Here is a 22,401-nt window from a genome sequence, read left to right as displayed (position 1 = left end):
CTTGATGGGGGAGGGGGTAATTTTAATGAAGCTCACAATCCTAAATTGGACAGCTCTCACCCATTGGGAAGGGACTTGTCCAGAACTACAGGTGGTGTTCCCATACTATGTGCGGGTCCTGATTTGCTTGTTGATATAAGCCACCGCTGTTGCATTGTCAGATAAAACTCGGACCGGGACCCCACCAGAAAGGGAGCAAAGTTGCACAAGGCATTCCACACTGCCCTGAGCTTCAAGCAATTTATCAACCCCTGAGACTCCTATTCCGTCCAGATGCCCTGTGCCAGATGGAACTTGTAATGAGTTCCCCAATCCAACATGCTGGCATCCATTGTCACCACCTTCCATTGTGTTCAGAAAGGGAGCTCCGACAGCCAAATTGCTGGGTGACAACATCCACTGCATACTCTGTCTGGCAACCCTATCCAAGGAAGGAGAAGGTCATTCTTCTGTTAACCGGAGACCAACGGCTGAGAAGAGATTCCTGTAATGGTGGCACATGAGAACTTGCCCATGTCACCATTTCCACCACTTCCACTGTCATTGACCCCAGAACCTGAATGTAGTTCCAGACCAAGGGCCTGCCTTGACTGAGCAGAAGATGATCTCCGTGCGATCTGCAGGGCTTCGTTCTGTTTCTGTGAAGTCTGACGTCCTGCACGTTGTGTACGTTGTCAAAAAACAACGTGCAGGACGTCAGACAGACTCAGAAACCAAACAAAGCAAGAAGACTTCGGCTGGTGGGGGTTGGGGTCCCCCGCCAGCAAAGGTAGGTGACGTCATGGCAACGGCGGGCGGGGGGCCACAGTTGTTGGAGGTGGTTCTGACGGCGGCGAGGGGTGTCGGCAATGGAGGCAGGGGGGGTTGTCGTCGCCGCTGGGGTGGGGGGCTAAAATGTGCCCCCTCACCTCGGCTCTGGACCCCCCTAACGGCGAAGTCCAGATATGCCCCTGCTGTATAAAATAGACTTTAAGTGTCAATCCCACATTGACACCTAAACTCCCAAGAACAACTGCACTACTGATTAATAGTCTACTTAGGCTTCTAGAAATCTGTTCTATACCCATCAGTCCCTTATAAAATAACCCCCACCCCTCCAAACTAGTTCCATTAAGTTTGACATTATTCACTTCTGATATAAGTAGGAACATGTTCTTTGTCTTAGATAACCATATACATACACTGTGATACCATTACCTGGGAGAGAATGGAGAGATAAGTTGCATATCCTTGGCCCATGAAATGATGGGAGGTGGCACACTGTTCACCTCACACGGAAGGGTGACATCTTCTCCTGCTGTTACTGAGATTTCGATTGGTGAAATTCTTTGTTCATCTCCGAGCCCAGGTCTCGACACCCTTGGCTTCACTATAAATATTAGAAGCATTAACTCACACTATTTAATTTCATCTTAAGCAAAGTTTAGGTAATGGAATTAAATTCAAATACAGAAAGCACTCCGTGTACACCCATAACTTACTTATACCTATAAACTGCCTGTGTATTTAAGATATCTAGGGAGCAGCAGGGAATCATGAATGAATCTTCAAATTTGTCTCTACTATTAATATTTGGAACACAGTATAATGATTCATTTATTAGTGGTTATTCAGGAATGATGCACATTACTGAACACAGGGCCCAATATTTAGCTGACAGTGATCAGTGTTTCGATAGTGGAGTGAAATCTGGAAATTCAATCTTGGGCCACGTCCAGACACCAGCATTGAACTTATGGGTTTCCGGAGCCAGTTAAGGGTTTCTTTTACAAAGTTGTGCTAGAGATTCCTGCATAGCAAATGAGAGGAAGCCCATAGGAACTGAATGGGGTTTCTCTCATTTGCTGAAACGGGAATCGTTGGCGCGGCTTTGTAAAAGAAGCCCTAAGTGTGATAGTCAGCACTTAGGGGCCCTTTACTAAGCTGTGGTAAGGCTAATGACAAATTGCTAAGCGCCAAATTGATACTACCACTGGGATAGCACAGGTGCCCGGAAGTAATTCCAAAGTTGGCGCATGCTGTTTCCCAAGGTAGAAGATAATTTTCTATTTTCTACCATGGGGAGGGGCATTCCCAGCAGTAATTGGCAGCGGTGCCATATTGCCGCGCACTGCCTGATTACTGCACAAGTAGTGCATGAGCCCTTACCACCAAGTAAATAGGTTGTGGTAAGGGTTCAGGTAGTAAATAACTGTGCACTACTTTTAATATTAGCAGACGGACATTTACTGCCTCATTTTTAAAAAGGCCTTTTTACCTGTCGCTGTAAAAAATGGCCCAGCACGAGCTAATTTCACACATCCAAACTAGCACAGACCACTTTTTACCTCAGCTTAGTAAAAGGAGCCCTTAACCGGCTAGGGGTATAGCATATAGGACTGACTTTTATGCTGTTCTCTTTATGCGGTTAACCTGGCTGGAATGCCCCCAAAATAGCTGGTTTTCAGTTCAGTGTTAACCAGTTATTTTCAATGATACTAACCGGTTAAGTGTCACTGAAAGTTAGTGGTTAGCCCCAAATAGGCGATTTAATCAGCTAGGAGAGATTGCTGGCCAGTCAAATTGCTTTGAATATTGATTGAAATTAATGATAGAGTCTTCTGTGCCAAGGTCCATTGTGCCACAGATTAATATTGATTACTACTATTGATGAACTTTGTGAAATTTAGTTGCTGAGCCAAAGATTTATTAAAGTACCACAAAATTATCACTAGGGGTCACAGTCACCATTTTGAACCCAGAGCAGAAAGGGGTAAAAGCAACTGGGGACTTGCTCCTATCTCATTCCACTGGACCACTGGGGATTGGTTCAGATAGGCCTACAGTAGTCTATAGGGGAGAGGGGAGATGCTTTGAAAGGTCAGAGGTGCCTATGAGAGAGAGGAGCACTTCAGGATCATGAGGTCTTAGTTTGGGTGGAGGCACTGTGAAGGACTGTTTTACTACAGCTCTGGCCCTTTTAAGAAGGCAATGAACTAGAAACTACTAAATACAATAAACTGGGTAGGGAACCAAACACAAAATGCATATAAAGGTTCTCAGAAATATAAGAGAGCGCATCACAAATGGAGCTGGACTACTTCATCATCAGCAAAAAAAAAAAAACCCTTCCTCACAGCTAAAGTTTCCAGTGGAGGAGTGGCATAGTGGTTAGGGTGGTGGACTTTGGTGCTGAGGAACTGAGTTCAATTCCCACTTCAGGCACAGGCAGCTCCTTCTGATTCTGGGCAAGTCACTTAACCCTCCATTGCCCCATGTAAGCTGCATTGAGCCTACCATGAGTGGGAAAGTGCAGGGTACAAATGTAACAAAATAAAAAAAAATCACTTAGAAGCAAATTATATCACTTAGCTTGTACTATTGTCTCTTTCTCCCAGCACTTGTGAAAACACAGACCAAGACTGACGGTGGCCAACATTTCATTTGCTGTGTCAGCGGGTCGTAACTTTCATACTATACTGCATCAAAGCAGGAGCATCGGGCCAAGTTTGAGCTGGCATTATTTTGTCCAGGAATAACGCAGTTTATAAAGTTCACTGCAAGCTGCATTATTTGATGTCTAAAATAATGTGCTGTTTAGCATGCATTTGCACACTTTGCATCTCATTAATAGGCAGCTTGCTATGGTTTAAATCAGTGCTTCTCAACCCATCCGTGGAAGCACAACTAGCCAGTTGGATCTTCTGGATAACCATAATGAATACGCATGAGATAAATCTGCATATAGCAAATTTCTTATGCTATTCATTGTGGTGATCCTGAAGACCCAACTGGCATGGTGTGACTCCAGAAAAGGGTTAAGAAGCAATACCTTAAACCAGGGGCGTAGCCAGATTTCGGCGGGAGGGGGGTCCAGAGCCTGAGATGAGGGGGCACATTTAACCCCCCCCCCCCCCGCCGCCATTGCCGACCCCCCCCCCCCCCGCCACCAACGACCCTCTCGACCCCCCCCTCTCGCCGCCAACAACCCGCCGTCGCCTACCTTTGCTGGCGAGCGACCCCAACCCCTGCCAGCCAAGGTCCTCTTCTTCCCAATCCCGCACAAGGCTTCATTCTAGTCTGACGTCCTGCACGTACAACATCAGACTAGAACGAAGCCTTGTGAGGGACTGGGAAGAAGAGGACCTCAGCTGGCGGGGGTTGGGGTCCCCCACCAGCAAAGGTAGGCGATGGCGGGTTGGCAACGACAGATTGTTGGTGGTGGGAGGGGGGGTCGAGAGGGTCGTCAGCAGGGGGTCCAGGGGCAAATCTATGGGGCCCAGGCCCCCATGGCCCCACGTAGATATGCCCCTGCCTTAAACTGGCATGCACTACATTATTTCCTCTTAACGTGTTGAGGGACAAATATTGTGCACTATTCTCTTAGGGGCCCTTTTACTAAGTTGCAGTTTATGGGGACCTATGCTAATGGCAGTGACCGAGCAGGGGGGAGCACTTACCGCCATCCATTGAAGTGGCAGTAAGGGTTACCGTGCTAACCTGGTGGTAACCGGCCAGCACATGGCAATGCCGTTTACCGTTGGGTAACCCCCTGTGGAAATATTTTTTTTAATTCCGTAGTGCCAGAAATGCCACGCTCTAGGGGGTGGAACTACTGCCAGTGCCCGTGCTGGGCTGGTGGTAGCTCCTGCTTACCGACGATTATTAAAGTACATTGTATTGAAGTACATTAGAAACTACCCCTTTAGTCTATGCCTTGTGAAGAAATTGATCCAGTTTCTACCATTTATAACATTTTACAGAATTGGGCATAATGGACCAGATTCAATACCAGCACTCAGCACTATTCTATAAAGGGAGATCCAAGTTGAGTACCCTTTATAGAACAGCGCTAGGCACCTGGACTTAATGCCTGCTGAAACCAGTTGAAATTCCCGGCGTCCAATGTGGACGCATCTGTGGTATTCTATAACACTGCTTGCAAATTTACAGAATGCCCCTGACCTCCCATGCTCCTCCCATGTCCATGCTGCCTATTGGATTGCGCATAATGGGGCCCTTTTACTAAAGGGTTCCCATGGAGCAACGGGCTTGCCACATGGCAAGCCCGAAGTACCGCCGGCCTACCATGGCTGCAGGTAGTAGTTCCACCCCCAGAGCATGGAATTTCCGCCAGAATTTTTCAAAAATTATCACCTGTGAACAATCTATAGTGCGGGGACAAAGAAAAGGGAGTGACTGTTCCTTTAAAAGTCAGCGTCCTTCCTCATTCGGCCCTGCTAAGCGAGCAGTTCGCCCTCTGGTGGCCAAACCACAGGTGAAAGCTCTAGTTCAGGGGAAAAACTACTCTCCCCAGAAGCCATTGCAGGGTCAGTTTGACTCCCAGGATGGGGAGGGGGAAGTGAATGATTGGGAGATGAGTTCTGAGCCAGAGAATGAGGTACAGCTGAGGGAAATGAGGGAGGAGGAAGAGATGGAATGCAATAAAGAGGAAGTGGGGGAAGAAGAGAGGGGAGTTTATGGAAGTGGCTGGTTTGGCCCAGACTCGGGGAGAAAAGGTAAAAGCTTTTGTGGCCTCTGTACTGCCAAAACTGTGGATGATGGGGGAGGCTAAAGTGAGTCAGTGGAGAGGAGGCTAGTGGAAACAACTAACCAGGAACTGTCTGCTTATAAAAGATAGTGCTGTGGAGTTAGCAGGGTCAGCAACTGTCATGTGGAAAATAGGAATGAACTTTGTTGGAAATAATGACTGTTAATGATAAGCTGAACTATCTGTGCTGGAGGAGGAATTGAACTATGTGACAATAAGGACTATTAATAATAAGCGGAACTATTCATGCTGGAGGAACTGATGCAAGTCACAGTTAATACTGTGTTTAAACAGCTTGAACAATAAAGCCTTGGATTTTTCTAAGAACTTTGAGTGTGTTAAAGTCACTGGAAGCGGGTGGAGAAAGAAACTAAGGGCTATACTGACCCTGACCAACGAAGGGAGAGTGGGAGGAAGCCAGTCTGATCCAGGAGGTGTACAGGAGAGCTCAGCTCATGAGAATCAGCTGAAGCTAAGCAGCAACAGCCTTGGTCCCATCTGGAAGGGTGACCTGGTTACATACCACAGGGGGTTACCACTGGGGTAGCACTGGAGACCTTACCACCACCTTAATGGGTGGTGACAAGTGCAAACTTACTGCATGGCCATTTCTTTTTTACTCTTTTTTACCTGCTGCAGGAAAAGGAAACTTTACACACAGCAAAAACTCATGCTGATGCCAACGCAAGGCCCCTTTTACTGCAGCTATGAGATTTGGGCGCACAGTTTTATAGACTAGCATGTAGCAAGATGTGTGTGCAAAGCCAAATTGATGCCATTTAACATCAGTAATTGATTATTAGCGCCCAATTTATTGACATTGATTGGCTGTTTATCCAATTTAGTTGTGCATGCATCTCAGAATCGCACCCAAATTGGACAAGCAAAGTTGAGCACCCTTTATAGAGTTCGGGAGAATGTCTCCCTCCAAATAACTATTCAATTTTCACTTCATTTCACTATGTCTTTTCTTTTGATTTTGTACAAAAATCTACAGAAGTGTTTTGGAAACATGGTACCAAACACCCAACATAGATGAATCAGCATATATTTGAACCTTATAATCAGTAGCATCATTCATCAAGGCTGAACCCTTCAATGTTTTGGAAAGCATTTCAGCAGTCACAATTAATAAAACTTACCATAAACAGTTAATTGCACTTTCCGTGTGGCATAGCCAGCAGCATTGGTGGCTGTGCAGACGTATTCACCACTCTCATCACCTCCTGGGGAAAGTATGTGCAAACTCCCATCGGATCCTGCCGAAAATTTGGCATTGCTGAGGGAAATCAGCTCTCCTTTCTACCAAAGCAGAGTGAAAAGATAAAGAATGCATTAGGCAACAAGTCACTGCATAAAAATGGTTCTCAGCATACTTGCACTTGGATAAAAACAAGTAGTACAGTTTAGCAAATGGAAATGCACTTCTGACCAACGAATCTTGAATTCTACTGCAGGTGTCACCTGAAAGCAAAGGAGTGTAATTGTGCACTCATACTCATCCAACAGAAAAAGTAGAACTGGGTGCCAGAATGGTTTGAAAAAGCGTACGATAAAGAAAAGGGGAAGGGAAATGGGACTCGATATACCGCCTTTCTGAGGTTTTTGCAACTACATTCAAAGCGGTTTACATATATTCAGGTACTTATTTTGTACCAGGGGCAAAAGAGCAAAAAATAAACACATCCCATTGTTGGTTACTTTTGATTCCGGTGTTCCTAGCGCTACATGGTCACCATAATCTGCCAACCAGACTCATTAGCAATTGGAGGTTCTGGAGATACTCCAGCTCTAAATTTATTCTCATTTCAGATCACCACAAAACAGATGGTAGATATAAGAGCAGCAAGAAAACTCCAAAACAAAAGGGAAAATGATCCATGCAACACAGCATGCTAAGGGGAGGCAAGTTATCAACATGGGCAACTGTTAAAACAGGCCATTTTACTGTTAACTCGGGTTATCAGTAACTAGATTTCATAGCATAAAATGAGACCTTACTAAAATAGCACAGGCTGAGGTATAATAACACGTTTTACTGGTAGCCCATGTTGATAACTTCCCCCCAAAGCCTTCAATTAAAGGTGGAAAAAATAAATAATACGACTGTTCCACATACAGAATAATTATGAACCAGAGAGCGCAGTTTTTGGTTCACCTCCTTACTGCACTGGTTTTCTAATACATAAGTCAATGGTTCCCCAACCTGGTCCTGGAGGCACCGCAGCCAGTCAGATTTCCAGTATATCCATAATGACATGGAGGGGCATTTTCGATATGATGTCTAAGTCCGACTTTGGACGTTTTGCAAAAAAACATCCAAAATGTAAATAGAAAAGAAAGCCATGTTCAAAAAAGAAAAATGTCTATCCTTTTTTCCAAAAATACTGTTTTGAACAAGGTTTTGTGATTTGGATGTTTTGTTTCTTGGTCCATTTTCGAAAGAAAAAAAAACGTCCAAGTGCAAAACGCACAAAATCAAGCCATTGGGATGTAGGAGGAGCCAGCATTTTTAGTAGACTGGTCCCCCTGCCATACCATGAATGCAATAGAGCACCCTAGGGGGCACTGCAGTGGACTTCATAAATTGCTCCCAGGTACATAGATCCCTTACCTTGTGTGCTGAGCCCCCAACCCCCCCCTAAAACGCACTACCCACAACTGTACACCACTACTATAGCCCTTTTGGGTGAAGGGGGCACCTATATGTGGGTACAGTGGGTTTCTGGTGAATTTTGGCAAGCTCATAGTTTCCTCCACAAGTGTAACAGGTAGGGGGAGGTAGGGGCACTGCACTGCACCCACCACTACTCCAGGGACCTGCATGCTGTTCTAATAGACCTGAGTATAACATTAGAGGCTAGCAAGTAATATTTTTCATCACATTTTGGGGGGATGGGAGGGGGTTAGTGGCCACTGTGGGAATAAGGGGAGGTCATCTCTGATTCCTTCCAGTGGTCATCTGGTTATTTAGGTCACCTTTTTGTGCCTTGTTATAAAAACAGGTCTAGCTGAAAACGTCTTAGTTTTAGTCCTGGATGGTTTGGTTTTGTTCTATTACGGCTGAAAAACGTCTAAGTCTTAGGAACGCCAAAGTTCCGCCATGAACACGCCCCTGACATGCCCCCTTGAGATTTGGATGTACTTCTGACGGTCTTCATAGAAAAACGTCTAAAAATAAGTTTCGAAAATACTGATTTAAATGTTTTTGTGAGAAAAATGTCCAAATGCTGCTTTATGCCACTTTTTAGACGTTTTTCAGTTTTGAAAACGAGTCCAGTAGTAACATAGAGGGGCATAATCGAAAGGGACATCCTCGTTTCAATCTAGACGTCCTCGCAAAATGTCCCAATCCAGGGATGGCCCGTATTTTCGAAACAAGATGGACGTACAACTTTCATTTTGATAATTATTTTTGTTACATTTGTACCCTGCGCTTTCCCACTCATGGCAGGCTCAATGTGGCTTACATGGGGCAATGGAGGGTTAAGTGACTTGCCCAGAGTTACAAGGAGCTGCCTGTGCCTGAAATGGGAATTGAACTCAGGTTCTCAGTTCCAAAGTCCACCACCCTAACCACTAGGCCACTCCTCCACAGCCAATCCTGAAATTTGGTCATCCTTAGAGATGGTCGTCCTTAGACTTAGTCGTTTCTGATTTTCGGCGATAAAGGAAACCAAGGACGTCCATCTCAGAAACGACCAAATGCCAGCATTTCTAGTGCACTGGTCCCCCTGACATGCCAGGACACCAACCAGGCACCCTAGGGGGCACTGCAGTGGACTTCATAAATTGCTCCCAGGTACATAACTCCCTTACCTTGTGTGCTGAGCCCCCCAAAACCCATGACCCACAACTGTACACCACTACCATAGCCCTTACAAGTGAATGGGGGCACCTAGATGTGGGTACAGTGGGTTTGTGGTGGGTTTTGGAAGGCTCGCTATTTCCTCCACAAACGTAACTGGTGGGGGGGGGGGATGGGCCTGGGTCCACCTGCCTGAAGTGCACCGCACCCACTAAAACTGCTCCAGGTACCTGTATACTGCTGTCATGGACATGGGTATAGATATTACTGGGGATAAATATTTAAACTAGAAGAACAGATCCCAAAATTATATCACAAAAAACGTTCTTCCTTTAAAATATTTAATTTCTTTTATTACAATACATATATCACATAAAACCACTTATGCTGTGTAAGTTCCGGAACTTGCCCAGTCACACCCTTCACTTCACCACCCATTCACATAAACCTTGTGTGGGCACATTTCTATATATCCACAATCTGTGTACATGCTCCCCAATTGTTATTTCCTCAATTTCAAATCTTCCACTTGTGTCTTAGATATTGTCCTTAAAGGTTCAAATTATAAAAGAGATAGATAGGAATGAAAGTAGGGAAATGTTTTAGATAAACTATGTACTGTTTTTGGTATAGGGAAATGTTCCTCCTGAAGAAGGAGTGTTCGAAATGCGGTCTCCCATCGAGGAACAAAAGAGAGAAGGTGTGAAGAGTTAGAAGGTGCTTAAAGTCTGGAAACAGTATGTAAATTCCAGGAAGCCCTTGACACACTGCACTGATTCACTCTGCTGAACTAACACTACTCCAAGAAGAGTGCTGGAGAGACTTTGTTGTGAACACTGTGCTCCTGCTTGATGTGATTTAGAAGATTTTTATGATTTATAAGGACTATAATTTGAACCTTTAAGGACAATATCTAAGACACAAGTGGAAGATTTGAAATTGAGGAAATAACAATTGGGGAGCATGTACACAGATTGTGGATATATAGAAATGTGCCCACACAAGGTTTATGTGAATGGGTGGTGAAGTGAAGGGTGTGACTGGGCAAGTTCCGGAACTTACACAGCATAAGTGGTTTTATGTGATATATGTATTGTAATAAAAGAAATTAAATATTTTAAAGGATGGACATGGGTATGACATCTGAGGCTGGCATAGAGGCTGGCAATCAATATTTTTAAAGATGTTTTTTGAGGGTGGGAGGGGGTTAGCGACCACTGGGGGAGTAATGGGAGGTCATCCTCGATTCTCTCCGATGGTCTTCTGGTCAGTTCGGGCACCTTTTTGTGCCTTGGTGGTAAGAAAAACACGGCCAGGTAAAGTGGTCCAAGTGTTCATCAGGGACGTCCTTGTTTCTTTCAGTTATGGGTCGAGGACGTCCTAGTGTTAGGCATGCCCAAGTCCCGCCTTCGATAAGCCTCTGATACGCCCCCATGAACTTTGGCCATCCCTGCGATGGAAAGTAATTGGGGACGTCCAAAATCAGCTTTTGATTATACCGATTTGGACGACCCTGTGAGAAGGACGCCCATCTTCCAATTTATGTCGAAAGCTGGGCGTCCTTCTCTTTCGAAAATGAGCCCAATAGTAACATAGTAGATGACGGCAATATTTCTGCAAATTTTATTTTATTTTTTTGCACAATATTTTCCTAGAAGTACTTTAGAACTTGCATAAGTTTGAGCCAATTCTTAAATCTGGCTCTACATTTTCAAAGAATTTTTTCAGTTGGAACCACAGCTTGCATTTGATTTGATTTTTTTTATTACATTGGTCACCAGCTCAAAGTTGTATTTTACCTTGGACCAGATGATGGATGGTTTGGGCACCCCATTTGCTTTGCAGGGTAATGTAACAGGAACGCCTTCAACTGTACTGAATATCTGCTGGCTGTGCTGAATGATAGGCAGAACTAAACAGAAAGAATAAAAGGGATATTTTGGTTAGCATATACTTCAATTCCCACGTCACAACAAAAAACCTTAAGGTATGAAAGATCAGGGTTGCCGAGAGGGAGGGGCAAGATTCCTCCAAGCCCAGCCTCCAAGGAGGGCCCAGCACCAGGCTCTATCTCTCTCCTGCTCCTTGTGCATGCAATGCGCAGGCAATGCGGAAGAGAACGGCGCTGGAAGAAGACTTTTGCTGGCGGGGTTTGGGAAACCCCACCAGCCAAGGTATATGGAGTTGTGGTGGGGGGGCATGGTAGTGGGGCAAAATGTGCCCCCTCCCCCTTTGGGCTCCATTCCCCTCCCCCCAATTTTTGTAGTCTGGCTACGCAGCAGTCCTGGGGGAGGGCAGCAGCGGCAGCAGCCATGCCCCAGGTCCAGCTCAGTCTCTCGGCGACCCTTTGAAAAATTTATTTATTGCATTTGTATCCCACATTTTCCCACCTATTTGCAGGCTCAAGAAGTTAAATTTAACAAGAAGTTAAATTTTGTTCCAGCACCCACTGTACACTCATAAATTCATAGGTTAGTGTGCATTAAATCAATTCTGCTTACACCAAAATTGTTAACAGAGATGAATGAAACGAATGTGGAATAACAAATGAACATCTCCAGTCTGACCCCTGACATTCCCAAGAAATCAGAGAGAGAAGACTTGGCATGTAGGGTACTGTCACAAGAGCAAACTCTAATCTCTGGGTAATTTCAAGCTCTTGACCAAAGAACTAGAATAAAAGGCTGTACAAAATGCTGCTGTTTAGACAAAGAAAACTGAAACAATCGCTGGATTATTTTGAAATGCAGATTTCCTAATTCACTTAACATTCCAAAGAACTCTAGGTCAAAAACAATGATGTGACTGATCTTCAAAACAATACAAAAGCAATCATTTAAGAATGGAAATACTGACAGAATCCCTGGGCACAAGCCTGTTTCACAAAAAGAAACAGGCTTGTTTGATGGTCTGAAAAAAATATATATACTTTAATTTGTTGAAATCATAATTTATTTCTAGGTCATCTCCCTAGCCGGTTGCATTCTCTTTTATCAATTATGATCAGACAGCTCTTGGCTTGCTTCTTCCCCAAACTCCCACTTGGATGTCTGTTTCAAGAATACTGGCTGCCTGCAATAATCATCACTTATACATGTTTGAGAAAAATGCAAAGGGCTCTTTTCACTAAGCTGTGATAAGCACTAGCACGTGCTTACTGCAGCTGAAAAGAGTTTACCGCGGGACGGCTGAAGCGTTCCCATGGCAATTTTGCAACGTGTACACAAAAAACATATGCTACAAAACAGGGGCGTAGCCAGATATCACGGTGGGAGAGGTCCAGATCCCGAGGTGAGGGGGGGCACATTTTAGTCTGCCGTCTCACCCCCCCCACCGCCTCGCCGCTCCCCCTCATCACTCCCCCTCACCTCCTTGCCGATTCACCTCACCGCCTCATCGCTTCCCCCGAAAAATACAAATACCTTTGCTGCTGGGGGTCTCCAACCCCCGACAGCCGAAGTCTTCTTCAGTGCCGGTCTCCAGCGCAGCCGCGTTCGCTGCCCTGCACTTTCTTCTTGCTGACGTCCTGTGCGTGCTCCTTTACATGAAACTAAGCATGTCCAGTTTCACTTAAAGGAACGTGCAGGACGTCAGGAGGAAGAAAGAGCATAGTGCAGGGAAAGCGGCCCGCCGGAGACCAGCGCTGAAGAAGGCATTGGCTGGTGGGGGTTGGGGACCCCGCCAGCAAAACCAGGGGCCCGGATGAAATTTGCGGGGGCCCAGTCTCCTCTGGCCCCACCTAGTTACGCCCCTGCTACAAAATAATTTAGAGCTTCTTTTACAAAGCTGCGCTACTGATTCCCGGCGTGGCAAATGAGAGGAAGCCCATTCAGGGACCCTTTTACTAAGCCGCGTAGGCGCCTATGCATGCCCAACGCATGTCAGTTTTGAGTTACTGCCCAGCTACCACGTGGCCCTTGCGGTAATTTCATTTTTGAGGCGCATCTGCTACGCGCGCCACAAAATATTTTTATTTTCTGGCGTGCAGGCAGTAATCAGGCGGTAATCGGCATTTACACGTGTAGACCATTACCTCCTGGTTACCGCATGAGACCTTACCGCTAGGTCAATAGTTGGCAATACGGTCTCAGAACCAAAATGGAGATGTGGCAATTTTCATTTTGCCGCATGTCCATTTTCGGCAAACATTTTAAAAGGGCATTTTTAACAGGTGCGCTGAAAAATGATTCTGTGTGCGCCCATAACATGCGTCTACACTGCTTCCGCCATTTTTCAGCGCACCTTAGTAAAAGGGCCCCTCAATTCCTAGCGTGGCTTTGTAAAAGAAGCCCTTAACTTTTTCAATAGACAGGGCATGTCTAGGGTGAACAGTGGGTGTTTCTGTGCTAATCAGTGCATCTGCATACTGATTAGCACAGGATTAGCATATGAGTCCTTGTTGTCCACAAAACAGGTGCTGGTAAATGCTGCCACGCTAATTTTTGTTAATGGCCACGTGCTAACAGCAATATTAGCATATGACCATGTATGACCATTCATTCGGAAAATAGAAAACTGGCCATTTTCCAGTCGCGCTAAAAATGGCCTTAGCTCACAAGAAATACCTGCGTTAAGGGTATACTAAGGCCACTTTTCCCTGCAGCTTAGTACAAGGAGCCTAAAATATGATACAGTGTTCTAGATTTTTGAGGAACACCTTGCATGTGTGTATGTATTTATATACAAGACACACATATGCATGCACAGTATGTACACATTAGAGAAACAACTTGTAAGCCATTTTGTGGACTTTTTTCCTGATTTTAGATGTTTGTTTCAAGCATTTCTGCTACTACAATTTTTTTTAACTTGATTTAGAACTTTTGAATTTGCATTAAACAACTTTATGTGTGTTAATTCATAGGTTAAAAACAGAAGAACAGTCCTCCACAGGAAACACAGTCCAGCCATCTAGCACCCTTACCTTCTAACAGGGAAGGGTGAGAGGGAAATCACGGCCTGCTTTCCTTCCACACACCTAAGCACCAACTTCAGTGCCACCATCCAGAATCAAAATCTGTTGCTAAACTACTTCTCACACTTTTCTCTTACAGTGTTTTTTCCTGACACCAGCCCTTCCCACCAATCCCCAGACCTCATACCCTCATACCCATTATTAGGGGATGGGCTCAGCCAAGTTATGAGTCCATAAATTATGAGACTTTTTCCAATAATGTTTGAAGCTCAGTTCTTAACACAGGAGAAATATAATTACAGCACCTCCAACCCATGATAGTATTCATGATAAGTTGAAGTCGCTAGCGGTTAGATTCTATATATGTGCCAGTGTAATGGACGCTAGAGCACTGACACTGCATTGTAGCGAAACTGTTACCAGACATTCTTCTTTCATTCCGCACCTACATCCTGTGATTTTCATCACAAGTGTATGACTCCTGAAACAGACAGTAGATCTGTCGAAACACGGCCCCATGTCGGGTCTTGTTGTCTTGTCTTGGAAGAAAGTGAGCCCTTAGGTCCCGTGAGGCCCCGAAGGACCTTAGAGGACAGCCATGCAACCCCAAGTCTTCACCCGCGGCGACCGCCGTTCACCGAGGGTTGAGCCCCCAGCTGCAGGCGGCCAACGGGACTTCTGGAACCACGGGGTTGACGGACTGACCCAGCACTGGAACCAGGAGCGGAGGGAGCAAGTGGAAAGGCAGGCAGCAGGTCAAGGTAGACGGCTAACAGAGTCGTCCAAAAACAGGCAACAAGTCAGGGCAGGCAGCTATCAGAGTAGTCCAGTAACAGTCCAAAGGTCAAACCAGGAAAACAAGGGAACGCACAGAGAACAGGAGCACAAGAAGACTGGCCTCGGGAAACAGAACCTGAAGCAACATCCTGCTGCAGCCCCGCTCCTTAAATACTGTCAGCATTCAGACTCCCAGCCCCAGCCGACATGGCCGGCCAATCAGAACCCGGCTACTGAAGAAATCCCTCTGGTTGGTTCCGTCCAGCCTCTCAGGCGGAGCTACAGCACCGGCATCCCAATCTGGTCCCTCTGAGGCGGCGTTTCGGGTTCCCGTGCCCGAAAATGGAGAAGACGCCGGCCATCGCGTCTCAGCGCCATCTTCCCTGCTAGTGCAAGTGCGGACTCCGTAGCTGGCGACAGAGAGCCTGGAAGCCGCGATCGCCGGCCTACGGGCCCGGCTGCGGACAGGGCGGCTATCACCGTGACGGGTCCTGGCTTTTGGCCGCGGTTCTAAAAAGGCCGGCCATCGCCGCAAGGAATACCGGCTCGGCCTCGACTGTACTCGAGATAGCCGGTCATCCGGGGAACCGTCGGGTAAGTCCTCTCTGGCTGCAGAACTCTCCTTCCGGCCCTTGTGTCCCGCAGAGGAGCAGCCTGAGGGAGCGAAGGATGTGACACTTGTACACACTTGGTGCTGAATAAAGTTACTTCAACATACCATTGGCTGGAGAGATTTCTTGGTCCACCCCTACTCTTTTGCACCTGATTTGGTCATAGTTGGGGCACTGAACCCTCAGAGTGTAACAAGGTATCCATTAGGGCTAGATGCCTTCAGAGATCCAAGAAGGAACATTGTGGGTGGACTACATGTGGGGGGGTTTCTTACCCTGACCTGTTGGTTGTTCTGCCAACTATGACCAAAGCTCCTTCCATGTTTATAAGTTAAAGCCAGTGAACATTACTAGCCCTTACTAACTCTTTGTTTTAACTTTCTACATTTTTCACTGTGCAAATTTCAGCTTCCTCAGTTTATTGCTCTCCTGTGTGTAAAAGTTATGATGAATAATACGTTCTTTCACTTCTAGGCACTTCTTACCATAAATGTTAACCATGGTGGTTCTATTAGCAGTCCCAGCAACACTGCTTGCTACACAGATATACTCGCCACCATCCTGCAGGCGTGCCCATTCCAGGTGGAGACTCCCATCACTGCGGACAGTGGCATATGGATTTGAAATCAGCTGGAAACAAAAAAAAAAAAGTCACTTAAACATTTTGTTTTCATTTTTTCATTTAAAAATACTCTATGGAGTCAACTCTTCAGCTGGGCACTTCTATTTAGGCACCTGGACACCAAGGTAACTGATATAGAATACTAGCATTACCTGGTGTCGGTACACCTGACGCTGAGGCGCCCCACAGTTACAGAAGCCATAGAGCTGGCATATGTTTGGCGTAGCTATGGGGGCCACGGGTGCCTGGGCCCCCCCCAAAACTGGATCTGTGCCCCTGGTTTGGATGGCAGGGGTCCCCAACCCCTGCCAGCTGAAGCATTTTTTCCAGCGCTGGTCTCTGGTGAGACCGCATTTCCTGCCCTGAGGAGAAGAGAGAGCAGGGCAGGAAATGTGGTGGCACCAGAGACCAGCACTGGAAAATGCACTTCAGCTGACTGGGGTTGGGGACCCCCACCAGCCAAGGCATGTGCGGCAGTGGCGGTACTTCAGCTGGCGGGAGTTGGGGATCCCCGCCAGCCAATAAACATGCAGTAGCAGCAGCAACAGTAGCAGCGGCAGTGGGTGGCAAGGCGGCAGTGGGAGAGGGTGGTAGGGAGGGCGTTCAAAATGTGCCCCCTCACTTTGGGCTCTGGCCCCCTCCCACCTCGAGGTCTGGTTCCTCCCCTGATATGTGGGTGCCTAAATACAGCAGGGAAGCACGTGACTTACAGCATTCTGTATGTTATGCACATAGGTGGGAGCCCCGCCCACACCCCACCCATGCTTCACCCAAGGGTATGCCCTCTTTGCAATCACATGCTATGCAAGTTAAGCAGGTATTTGCGAAATAACACTTGGCATCCTGCTGGCACTTTTGGAGGTTTGTATACCCAAACATGTAAGTGCCAATATTGTAAACATTAATACACACAGAGCTAGGGGGTCCTATTATTAAGGTGGACTGAAAATGGGCTGCGCTAGTGTAGACGCGTGTTTTGGGTGCCCAGAGATCCATTTTTTAGTGCACCTGTGAAAAAGGCCTTTTGGCACACATCCATTTTGGGTTAGAGACCTTACCGCCAGCTATTGACTTAACGGTAAGATCTCACACGTTAACTGTGCAGTAATCGTCTATGTGTGTAGAATGATGATTACCACCTGGTTTCTGCTGTGTGCCAGAAAATAAAAATTATTTTCTGGTGTGCGTAGCGGACACATGTTAAAAATGTAATTACCAAAAGGGCCACGCGGGTGTATCTATAACAGCACACACACGGGTGTATCTATAACAGCACACATAATTTTTAGAAATGTCTACAATCTGCCCATTCCATGATCCCTTTTAGGCAGCGTTAATTAGAATTTATGTGCATCACTTTATAGAATCCACTGAGCAAATTGTGCGCATAAATTCTAATTTAAGACAATTAGTGTCAATAATTGTTAATTGCAATTATCAGTGCTGATTGGCTTGTTAAGATAATTAAGCTGCTCGCGAAATACAGAATACGACCTGAATTGCGCATGAAATTCAAGTCGCACTATATAGAATCTGGGGGACAACTGGTATGTAAATGCAAGCACCTAGATTAGAGAATTGCCCCTTATGCTAATATTTATTATTTATTAATAGATTTTGGGGCCTGTTTACTAAGTTGCACCAATGTCTACCACACACTAAAAACAGGCAGTGCTGTAAAAATACCAAGTTTGCTACTTAGCATGGATGGGGCAGGATCTGGGTGGGTCATGGGCGAAGATGAGGCATGGCCGGCACTGTGAGCTAGTACTTTGGATGTTACTGCTTGCTAGCTGTCATGTGGCATTAAGGGCCAGATTCCGTATAAGGTGCCTAAAAATCTGTGCGGTAAACATTTCCACCTAAGCGTATTGTATAAGCGGCACCTAGATTTAGGCACAGTATATAGACGCACACTGGGCTATATTCTATATGTGCATAAATTTTGGAATGCCATGAAGCGTCCATTTCTCCGCCCATAGTCACGCCTCTTTTGAACTGCTCACATTAGAATTTAGGCACAGTTCATTACAGAATACATTTAGTGTGTTTTGCATGTAAATTCTAATTATTCCCAATTAGTGCTCACTATTGCTTGTTAAGTGTCGTTATCAACGCTGATTAGCTTGTTAAGCCAATTAAGTTGCGCACGTTGTTATAGAATACGACTGGATATTGGCACAGATCTCTATGCTCGCTAAATAGAAACCGGCAGTAAGCACACCAATGACACAAGCAGTCAGGTAGTGTGAAAGCAAAGACTGAACAAAAAAAAAAAACTTTTTGGGGGCCCATTAGCAAGACCTGATAATCCAATCACCACACCACAATCACGACACCTCCATAGATGCCCCTCAACTCCAACCAAGCCCTCTTCCCCTACCATAGCTGAATACCGGAATCTTCACTCAGCCCCTGACCACCCTGATCCCCTCCCCTTCATTCATCCAATTTACCCCAGGTAGTGTAGCATAGGTATCAGGAGTGGTCCTCATTCAGCACTTATCCCCCTACTGGCAGTCTCACAGTACTACTGCTAGGGATTCATCTGCCAGAAAAGGAGAATCACTCCTTATTGTGAAGGCTGAACCCTAGCTATGGGGGGGGGGGGGGGCACTTGATCAGGGTGGGGGAATCTATGAGGGGCCTTGAACAGGGTGAAACACCTGGAGTGGGGGAGGGTTAAATCAGGGATGCCAATGTGTGTGTTTTTTTTTACTCGTTGCTTTGGGCAGCACTGATGGCCCATGGTACATATATCATCAGGTGGATACAGGTGCACCTGCGCTATCTGCTGATGTATATGACTCTGCCCCATGTGATAAGTGTCTGCCTGGTGCAGTAAATGCAGGGCAGATGCTTTCAACTCCTCCTATATTGACCACACAGACTATGCATTTCCTGCACCTTACATTTTGAACTTAAGGTTAATGACTCTTTAAGAGCCATATATTAAGTTCTGAGTTGGGAATTTATCTAGTGTGCATAATTCACAGTTTTGAGCTCTGCTAAGCCAGCCTATTAAAATGTAAAACCCCAAAACACACCTTTAGAAATATATATATATCTATCAACTTATAGAAAGTGAAAAATACATTGAACATAATCACAGTATCAAACCTACTCAGGGTTCTCTCTCATTTGTTATCCAAAGGGACAATTTGCTGAAGCACACAGAAGAATTTTAGAAAAAACATCTTGTAGAAAACATCCCAACATTGTTGAATCTTGTTGAGTATCAACATTCCAGTACTAATTCAATTTCTGAAACTACAAATAATAAGAATGCCTTTCCCTTGTTGCATTTCTAAGTTTCAGTACTTTTGCCTCGTGTTAAGACTTGCATTGCTATTCATACACTGAAGAAGAGGAGAAAAAGAAGATTTGGCGATGAATGCTACCCCTGGTCTGCATCTTCTCATAATTCCTCTGTGTGATTTGCTTAATGGAAGTCAGTTTGTTAAGGAATGGGGAGAAAGCAATGTGAAAGAGTGATCGTTAATGAAGTCAACATTCCAATAAGCACTGTTTTCTATTATACATCAATAAAACATACATACTTTTTCTAAATATGCTTATTCTGCAATCCTGGCATCATTTGGAATTGTTATAACAAAACAACCAAAACGTCTACATTTCATTTTGCTTATTCAGGGTAATTTTCAAATGCTCTACCAGCGGAACTAGACATTTACAAAATTGCTCATCCTGTATACAGGTAGAGGTATGTGCTATGGTAAATATCCCTTCTGAGTTAGCTCTCTGGGACAGGAACTCAGCACTAATCTAATTTGCTGTGAATGAGGGGACACTGGTGTACTACTTAGCTCCTTTATTTACAGTTTTAAATGGGAGGCTTTTCCACAGACTTTTTATTAATAACTTTCTACATATATAAAGGGCAACGCTCTAACCAGGTACCCACAGTCAGTGTATCTAATATAGTAATTTGTACCTCAACATTCTATAGCTGGCTGGGTTCGTAACATCCTGATGTCAGCAAGCCTCCAGCGTTCCCTTCCCTCTCACTGTCCCGCCCTCATGTAAAAACGAAATGACGTCAGAGGAGGGCAGAACAGTGAAAGGGAAGGGAACACTGGAGGCAAAATGACGTCAGGATGTTACGAATAGATGGGAGGGCAGGACATAGGACAATCGCTGGACGTGGAGGGGAGGACAGAATCGTAGGACATCGAGGTGAGGGGAGGGTAGGCCAGAGGAGAATCAATGGCCATGGATGGGATGGGAGAAAGGAGAGAATCACGGGACACGGATGGGAGGGCAGGGCAGAGGAGAATCACTGCACATGGAGGGGAGGTCAGAATCGCGGGACACGGAGGGGATGGGAAGGAAGGGAAGAATCGCTGGACATGGAGGGGAGGGCAGGGGAGAGAGGAAAAATTGCTTCAACAAGAGCCTTAAAAACATAATCACCATTACATGATAGCCTTGCTAGTGCCCGTTTCATTTTTTTTGAGAAACGGGTCTTTTCTACTAGTATGTACATAAAAGTAGCATTTATGTGCATTAACATCCTAAGAACTAATCTATCAGGGCACACGTAAGTGTGATAATATAACCTTATATAACCCTTATACCTTATAAAACTACCTCTCCAGTTATTAAAATCCACCGTCTATATCACCCAGCCTAATGCCTCCCCTCTCTCTTCCCTTACTTAATTTTGGCACTTTACCAATTGTATCTGATTTAATCTTTGCACATTACAAACTGTATTGCGTTGAGCACGAGGGAGTTGTTTTTCTGCGCTGATCTAGCTGTAAAACTCAGGTGTACAGACCCCTGAAGCAGGCACTCAGCTGAAACACGGTGCCGTGTTGGTTATCACAAGAATAAAGTTTTTTCAACCACATATCTGTCCTCCTGTTGTTTTTTGGAAGAGCCTTGCTGGTCGCACTACTCTTTCTCCCGTGTACCTATCTTTGGGCACCATTTATAGAATCTACCACATAATTTCCACAAATGGCTTCTTAAATAAGATCCAAATCTCGCATCTTCCAGGAACAAGCAAGTATAGGCCATTTTGATCACTTACACAACCTCAGCCCAAATAGTATGTTCACTAAGGGATGCTGACAACAGCCAATTGTAAAGTGGATCCTGGCCATGTGACTTTGAATATTTTCATGGACAAATCCTATAAGTTACCAAATTTACAATTCACATACTTTTATCTGAACAAATCACCTCAATTGTCTCTTGTTAAGCAGGAATCATTCATTGAGATCTTGAATGCAACTGTTACTTCCTCTGTAAATGGAAAGGAAGATTGAATATAGGAATCAATGGACTACTTACCACAACCTTGTTTTTAATCCACCTGCGATCTGGATGGGGGTTTCCAGCCAGAAGGACACAGGGTAGAGTAAGTTGCTGCCCTTCAATGACATTTGCTACTGCAGGACTGAGTCCGATAGCAGGGGGAACTAGAAAAGATCAGTGAGCACGTTATTTCTAAGAGCACTGAAAAGTGCAAAGACAAGTTTTCTTTCTACTAGATTTTCAGGGAATCAATTCTTTAACTGTTAAAAAAAACATAACATATTGCACTTCACTCAATCAGATAAAGCTCGGCACATAATGAGTGTTAATGCCATTAATGGTAAAGCTCTTGTATTACAATTTGATCTCTCTTCAGTGTTTCTTTTGGTGGTCCACGATATTTTGCTCTTTGAACTTAATCGTATTGGGATTGTTGAAAATTGCATGAATTGGTTTCAGAGTTTTCTGACTACTAGATCCTGTAGGGTTAAACAGTGTGGTGTTGCATGTGATAGTTAGAGTAACCCACGCGGAGTTCCACAGGGTTCTCCGCTCTCACTCACACTGTTTAATGTTTTTCTTCATTCGTTGGGTTCAGTATTGACAAGTTATTTTACTCACAGTTATGGAGATGATATCACTGTGATGATTCTGGTTTATTCTACCTTAGTTCAGGCAGCCCCAGTAATACAGAAAAATATAGCGTTGATAAGTTCCTGGATGTTACAATATAAATTGAACACCAATACAACTAAGCTTTTATTATTTGATAATAATCCAGATCTATTATTGGATCATATGTTGATAGATCACATCTGGTATTCACTCTCTTCTTCAGTTAAGATTCTGGGGTGT

At 45.0% G+C, this 22,401-nt stretch overlaps 1 protein-coding gene across 2 annotated transcripts in view; it reads right to left on the bottom strand.

Moving 5' to 3' along the window:
• Nucleotides 1-22,401, bottom strand: part of HMCN1 (hemicentin 1) — a 672,624-nt gene that overhangs the window by 390,761 nt on the left and 259,462 nt on the right. For both annotated transcript variants that reach the window (XM_030206904.1, XM_030206905.1), the window contains exons 18-22: nt 21,583-21,710; nt 16,127-16,271; nt 11,138-11,250; nt 6,673-6,832; nt 1,198-1,369 (exon numbers count right to left, since the gene is read on the bottom strand). In XM_030206904.1, the coding sequence (XP_030062764.1) occupies nt 1,198-1,369; nt 6,673-6,832; nt 11,138-11,250; nt 16,127-16,271; nt 21,583-21,710 (718 nt within the window). The remainder of the gene's footprint in view (nt 1-1,197; nt 1,370-6,672; nt 6,833-11,137; nt 11,251-16,126; nt 16,272-21,582; nt 21,711-22,401) is intronic.

Source organism: Microcaecilia unicolor, chromosome 6, assembly GCF_901765095.1.
Source record: "Microcaecilia unicolor chromosome 6, aMicUni1.1, whole genome shotgun sequence".
In the NCBI taxonomy this organism is placed as follows: domain Eukaryota; kingdom Metazoa; phylum Chordata; class Amphibia; order Gymnophiona; family Siphonopidae; genus Microcaecilia; species Microcaecilia unicolor.
This window is presented reverse-complemented; position numbering and strand designations above follow the sequence as displayed.